At 34.1% G+C, this 6,810-nt stretch overlaps 2 protein-coding genes across 2 annotated transcripts; one reads left to right on the top strand and one right to left on the bottom strand.

Moving 5' to 3' along the window:
* The first annotated feature begins 506 nt into the window (after nt 1–506).
* On the top strand, nt 507–1,909 carry LOC145119291 (remorin-like). Its single transcript, XM_079054927.1, has 4 exons — nt 507–815; nt 1,213–1,300; nt 1,365–1,446; nt 1,553–1,909. The coding sequence occupies exons 1-4, from the start codon at nt 674–676 to the stop codon at nt 1,751–1,753; spliced, it is 513 nt and encodes a 170-aa protein (XP_078911053.1). The 5' UTR covers nt 507–673; the 3' UTR covers nt 1,754–1,909.
* Nucleotides 1,910–2,304: 395 nt separating this feature from the next.
* On the bottom strand, nt 2,305–5,399 carry LOC145119290 (DEAD-box ATP-dependent RNA helicase 8-like). Its single transcript, XM_079054926.1, has 9 exons — nt 4,910–5,399; nt 4,419–4,479; nt 4,003–4,237; nt 3,679–3,917; nt 3,354–3,605; nt 3,093–3,273; nt 2,898–2,986; nt 2,750–2,823; nt 2,305–2,663 (listed from the first exon to the last, which is right to left on the bottom strand). Exons 1-9 carry the CDS (start codon nt 5,254–5,256, stop codon nt 2,585–2,587), a joined length of 1,557 nt encoding a protein of 518 aa, XP_078911052.1. The 5' UTR covers nt 5,257–5,399; the 3' UTR covers nt 2,305–2,584.
* Nucleotides 5,400–6,810: the final 1,411 nt, after the last annotated feature.

Here is a 6,810-nt window from a genome sequence, read left to right as displayed (position 1 = left end):
CAATAAAAAAAAATGTTGATTAATCAAAGGTCCAGTTGATCGAAAAGTTAGGACCGAATCAGAGACTTCAAAGTGATATATCAAATAGTTTAAGCCTAACCAAATCAGTCTCTACGAATACCAGATATAGTAAAATACATATCAAACAACCTCTAAAAGTGTTATAACAATTTTTTTAGCTTACTTAAAAACATCAAAAAGTAAATAAAAAGATGACATGCATACTTGGCAACAATCAACATAATATATGCATATTTGAATATTTTTAATTGTAACGTATAAGTAAATCTAAATGGAAAAGTTGAATAACCACTTTATTTGTTATGGTATGTTAAAAAAAACTTGCTTCCAAATACACACGCTTTCTTTTAATGAATTGATTATGAATTAAAAATGTTGGAATATCTTGTTCATGCCAAATAAATTAATTTGTTGCGTAATAATTAAAGGTGTTTAATTTAGATATGGAAAAAGAAACATTGTAGTTTACAAACTTAGTAGGTAACGTTCCAACTGATTGTGATCTCTATGTACCATCTTTGCCACCACCCACTTCTACATTTACCAACCAAACCTACCACATACTTGTCTCTCTTTCTCCCATTTTTGTTTCAATCTTTGAAGCCTTTTCAGGTTTTTTTTATTGTTCATCACAAAATTAACAGGATCAAGGATGGTGGAGGAAAACCAAGAACCCATGAAAGATGTTGCTTCAGAAACTGAATCAAAATGGACATCACCACCGGAACCCAAATCAAGTTCGGTTGCAACACCACCACCCAAGAAAACAAAGCCGCCTCATGGTGGTGACAAGAGTAAGCTTCTTGACACTCTCTTGTACAATTTTAACTGCTAGACAGAATTTGCGCTAACAGCACGGGAATCCTGTCTAACATGTATAGGTTATGTATGACAAACAAGTTTTTGTAATCGGATAATTTATGAAAAAAATATGGGTTTTGCGCAACTTTGAACCCGTTTCATTTAGGCTATGTTTCTTGAATTTTGTTTTTTTTTTTAAATAAAAGGTAAATCGCATCATGTAAAACGGCTCATGTTAGCCCCCTGGAGGTTAATTACGGAACAATAGCAATGTTTTGGGTGCGTTAGGATTTGGTTTGAACCCTAGACAAGAATGAAATTTCACATCTCAACCGGTATGTATTGTTTCTCCATTCGTAGATGAAGGTATTAATTTATATATGTTTTCAGATGTTGGACTTGAAGTAGTTGTTGCAGAGAAGAGAATGGCACTCATTAAAGCATGGGAAGAGAACGAAAAGACAAAGGCTGACAACAGGTACTTGTTGTCTATATATATTTATATACTACAAGAACATATGTGATAACATGTGTATGTACAGGGCGTACACAAAAAAGTCAGCAATCGGAGCATGGGAAAATACTAAAAAAGCAATGATAGAAGCTAATCTTAAACAGATTGAGGTACATGTTTCGTATTGATCACTTGTAAAAGTATGGAAGAAAAAAAAAATATAAAAAACACAAGGCATGCATATGTATATGTATGATGTGTATGTAAATGGAGCAGGAAAACATAGAAATTGAGAAGGCAAAAAAGAGGGAGGAGATGAAGAATAGGATGGCTGGAATACATAAAGAAGCAGAAGAAAAACGGGCAATGGTGGAAGCCAAAAGGGGGCAACACATAATCAAGGCAGAGGAAGCTGCTGCAAAGTTTCGTGCTACAGGCACTCTTCCTACCAAGTTGTTTAAATGCTTTGGCTACTAATTTTTTTCCCCAAAAACGAATATACTTATACATGCATCAACTATCATTATCAACAACAAATTTTACATCTTGTATGGTTTGTTTTATATATGGTTTTTTGTTCATTAAACTTAAACCTATATATGGTTTATATCATACATATATTTGAGCTGGGTATTATTTGTTGACTGGTTGTATAATAGAAGCTCTGGGGTTCAACAGAATGCAGTTACTTGATCACACATAATACATATTACAGTGCAAATATTGAAGGAATCAAAAGGATGATAGCTTCATTGTTGAAACTTAAAATTCAAGAATAAGCTTTAATCTCACCAAAATTTGATCAGTTGATGTGGTTCTAACATCTTATTAACTTCAGTTTAACTATTTAAAAGCGTTCATGGAGATTTCATCATTTTTAAACTTTACAACTCAAATCAAGTATTAACAGAGGGGATTATTTTACCTTAGATAGTTGGTTATGATTACATCATATGTTTTTAAATCAAAAAAAAAAAATATGTAGAAAAACCATTCAAGAATGCAGTTGAATTGATAACCCAAACACATAGGGAAAAAGTAAGCTTTGAATTGATAACCCAACACAAATCTAAATATTGTTCATGCATGATTTTTTTTTTTTTCGGTTTTTCGTTTTTGCTCTACTTTTTATCTGTTTTTTTTTTTTTTTTTTTTCCTTTTTTTTTTCTTTTCAAGATATGGAGTACAAACTACAAGCTATCCTCCAGAATCAGGTAAATACAGATCTAGCATATGATATAACAAGCCTAAACTAAAAACAGAAACAGAAACAAGAAAATGTCTCCTACTTGTATTTCATTTTCTCAATCACAGACAGTAAATGGCTTGATCAATTTGGGGAGGAATTTGTTTTATTTCAGTTCCAAGTTCCTGTTCAATCCTATACCTGTATCACAACCACACACATCATTAGCATTTAAGTATTTAACATTTATCATTTATCATTTTTAAATTATGAAAGAAAATACATACAAGTTAAACCGGTCTTCATAAGTTATCAAATTCACAGCCAACCCCAGATGTCCAAACCTTCCCGAACGTCCCACCTACAAATAAACAATAAAATATATATATAACAATTTTTCATTTTCAAATAAAAAAACTTTTATTTTTAGTTTACCCTGTGCAAATACGTCTCCGCGTTCCTTGGAAAGTCAAAATTGATGACAACATTCACGGCTTGAATATCTATACCCCTTGTAAACAAATCTGATAACACAAATCCAAATTCAAGATTACGGTTTGTTAGGGTACATAATATTTTTTATAATTTGAGTTTTTTTTTTTTAATTATAAAATAATAAAATATATATACCAGTACAAACAAGATTTCTGCATGCACCATTTCGGAAATCATGGAAGACACGATTACGATGATCTTGCAACATTTTAGCATGAATATAAAAGCAAGAATATCCAAGCTCTGTTATCTTCTTTGCTAACAGCTCTACTCGGTTTACGGAGTTGCAGAATATGATAGATTGGTTGATTTGTAACTGTAATAACAATCAATTCAATTCAATTCAATTCATAATCAATCTTCAAAGTAAGGGCTTTTTAGTAAATGTGAGCATACCTTTGAGAAAAGAGTGTTGAGGCAGTGAACCTTTTGTCTTTCTTCCACAAAAGCATAATACTGTGTGATACCTTTAAGGGTAAGTTCGTCCATTAAATTAACAACATAAGGATTTTTCAGGTATCTGTCTCTGAAATCTTTTACAGTAACAGGAAATGTAGCTGAAAACATCAAAATCTGTCTGTTTTCTGGAAGGAAACTGATCAGATGCTCTACAGAAGGTTGAAACTCAGGGGACAACAGCTTATCAGCCTGTCAAAACACATTATCATTATTTATAATTTTATTAAATAATTTATAAAAAACTAAAAAAATATATATATACCTCATCTAATACCAGCATTGCACAGTCATTGAGAATACAGACACCCTTTTTGGTTAGATCAAGAATTCTTCCAGGAGTTCCAACTAACAAATGAACAGGTTGATATAATCGCATGATGTCATCTTTTAGACTTGTTCCTCCAGTTGTCACCATTACTTGAATCTGTAAATGTTTTCCAAGCTCCTTGCAGACTTGTGATGTTTGAAGAGCCAGTTCTCTTGTGGGGACAAGTATGATAACTGTATATTTCATATTTGTTATTAAATCCATAACTTATTTATAGGATTTGAAAGTAAACATGTTGTTGAATTAGTAAAATAAAACCTTGGATGACATTGTTGTCTGTATCGATCTTTTCAAGAGCAGGAATACAAAAAGCAGCTGTTTTTCCAGTTCCATTTTTGGCTCTAGCAAGAATATCACTACCAGTTAAAGCAATAGGAATGCTTTCTTCTTGTATAGGAGAAGGCCTTTCAAAACCCTTCTCATAGATTCCCATAAGTAGTTCTCTTTTTAGAAAGTAGTCCTCAAATTCGTTTCCTTTTGTAGCTGTTACATCCTGTAAAGATTACAAACTGTAAGAAAAGTGGCATAATACTTGATATCCTACTTCAAAGATAAAAGGACATCAAAATAGGATAAGGAAATGTATTAATAAAAGGTAATGAACGAAGTTGCTTATAAGATTTATTATTATTGTTAAATAGCAAATTGCATAATGTTAACTGTTGTGTGCATACCTCAGTCTTGAAACGGCTATCTGCTGCAGGTATGTTTAACTGTGCTTTCCAATCTTGAGAGCTAAACCCACAAAATGGATAAACAAATAAGTTCACAGCATGTTTACATATAATTTATCAGTTAGATATCATTCAAATAGATCATACATGTATACACATAAAGTAATCATCTCCAAGAAAACCAATAACCATACATAGAACTGTAGAAGAGTCTATATTCCATAAAACCAACCTGCTATCAATTCCTAACACCACCGAATTAGATCAACACAGAGACCTTACATTATCATTTTGATCCCATAACTACTACATTATATCCCATAACATCAAGTATAGAGATATAAGTATGCATTTCCAAGATAAGAACCGTAACCATCTTGCAATTTTACGGGAATTGCAGTTTCAAGAATGTACGTCAAGTATTATTTGTAAAGAATCAAGCAACTAAAGGTTCGAGGAAACGGTTATAGATGTGGAATTTGAATTTTGACCTTGAATCAACGCTGCCTTCTGACTGTACGGTTTTCTCGACTTCATAGTTATTGTTATTGGCAGTAGAAGAAGCAGGGACATTAGGGTTCGTTCTTAGCCATTGTTGCTTCTGATTGTAGTGTTGTTGTGTGGACTGCTCTCTCTGAGGGTACTGTGACTGATGCTGCTGTTGTTGAATTTGATCATGGCTTCGAGGTTGATGGTAATAATTAGGGTTTGTTTGAAAATTACCACCTCCGCCTCCACCTCCACCACCGCCATACCATCCTCCGCCGCCGCCGCGGCCATTTCCGATACCGGGAGGGTACCGGCGGTTGTAACTGTTGTTACCGGTGCTATCGTTCATCGGGAGATGATCGTTGATTACAAAGCTTGTTGTGTAGGGAGTAGTGAGTAGAGAGGGTTTGATGCGTTTGATCGTGTGTGCGAAAGTGTGTGTTCAGATCGAGGTGTGGGTGTACACGCGACAGGAGTTGTGAAAGGTTTTATTTTCTTGTTTGATTTAACAATTTTAAATGCCCTAATCAGTAATTATCTTCTTTCAACCAAATATTCAATAATTCTAATTCAATTCGACATGACCATCAGGCATAAAGTAATTTTTGAGTGTTTAAGGTCCCACATGTTCAGGATTTTTTTTATGACTATTCCTATTGGCGGTCTTGGCCGGCATATATCATCAGGGGAATATCGTGTCATCCTCAAGTATCGGCTTATGATCCCTTTATTTCCGGCTGACGAGACTTGTCCTGTTTGTCGCAAGGCATGTTTGGACTCCTTCGGGGAGCATGCAGTTCATTGTAAAGAGCTCCCGGGTTTCAAGTACCGACACGATCTGGTTAGGGATGTTTTTTTCGACATATTTAGGCGCGTTGGGATTTCTGCCAAGAAAGAGACACCTGTGAACTTTCTGACTAACCCATTTGAAGGAATATCAACACTTAGACCAACTGATGTTTTAGTATTTGGATGGGCTAAAGGAAAGCATGCATGCGTGGATCTAATAGGGGTTTCCCCTCTTGTGGGCTTAGGGAGGGCAGTTTTCACTGTGGGGCAAGCTGCTTTAAAAGATACATCAAGCAAAGTGGCAAAATGAGAAAGCGTGCATGGAAAATCAACACACGTTTATACCCTTTGCATTTGATACTTTTGGTTTTCTTGCGTCAGAAGCTGTGGAGCTACTCAATAGAGTCCAACGGGTCATGCATAGTAATGTTATGACTCCAAGATCTATAGATGTTGTTTTTATAAGAATTAGGGACCGTTTGATAGTTGTTGACTGAGAAAGTGCTGAGCGGGAAAGATCTGTCTAAGTAATAAATTCTGACTGAGTAAGAAATCATGATGTTTGATTGTACATCTAACTGAATGTGATGACTGATGCAAAATGACCATTTTACCCTTGTACTCTTTATAATAATAATAATAATAATAATAATAATAATAATAATAATAACTAGAAAGCTTCCCCCGCGTTGCGGGGGTCGGGTGTTGTTTTTTTATGAAATTAAAGTACATTGTCTGTATTAATGGATACAGTAAAGTACATTGGCATTCTATGTGATTTGCCCAATTATGATTTTCACAATTAAGTTTTAATGCAAACTTACGACATCGAATCATGTCACCCAGAAAGATGAGACAGGATGACGGTGAAGTTTACAGATAATAACATAACATAGTATGGTTTGGAAGTGCAAATCGTAATCTATACTACTGTACTTACAAATTTTCCTTTTAAGACTACTATTTTAAAAAGAAATCTAATAAATGCAACGTTTTAAAGATTTAACAAATGAAAGTACAATTCTATTTATTAAAATGAAACCTAAATTTTATAGCTAATAATGCACTTTGTCATCCTCCATCAAGAAGTTTGGATCTCATTTGATGGTGATAC

The sequence above is a fragment of the Lactuca virosa genome, chromosome 6 (genome assembly GCF_052849685.1).
Source record: "Lactuca virosa cultivar CGN04683 chromosome 6, Lactuca_virosa_CGN04683_v6, whole genome shotgun sequence".
Taxonomy (NCBI): domain Eukaryota; kingdom Viridiplantae; phylum Streptophyta; class Magnoliopsida; order Asterales; family Asteraceae; genus Lactuca; species Lactuca virosa.
The sequence above is the reverse complement of the archived record's forward strand: the minus strand, read 5'-3'. Positions and strand labels throughout refer to the sequence as shown.

Bases quoted from the DNA above. Each gene is read 5' to 3' on its own strand.
- LOC145119291 (XM_079054927.1), top strand. From the start codon at position 674: ATGGTGGAGGAAAACCAAGAACCCATGAAAGATGTTGCTTCAGAAACT. The intron at 816-1,212 runs GTAAGCTTCTTG...ATATGTTTTCAG, and splicing joins GCCTCATGGTGGTGACAAGA to ATGTTGGACTTGAAGTAGTT. The intron at 1,447-1,552 runs GTACATGTTTCG...TAAATGGAGCAG, and splicing joins CTAATCTTAAACAGATTGAG to GAAAACATAGAAATTGAGAA.
- LOC145119290 (XM_079054926.1), bottom strand. From the start codon at position 5,256: ATGAACGATAGCACCGGTAACAACAGTTACAACCGCCGGTACCCTCCC. The intron at 4,238-4,418 runs GTATGCACACAA...TAATCTTTACAG, and splicing joins ATAGCCGTTTCAAGACTGAG to GATGTAACAGCTACAAAAGG. The intron at 2,987-3,092 runs GTATATATATTT...TTGTGTTATCAG, and splicing joins CAGAAATCTTGTTTGTACTG to ATTTGTTTACAAGGGGTATA.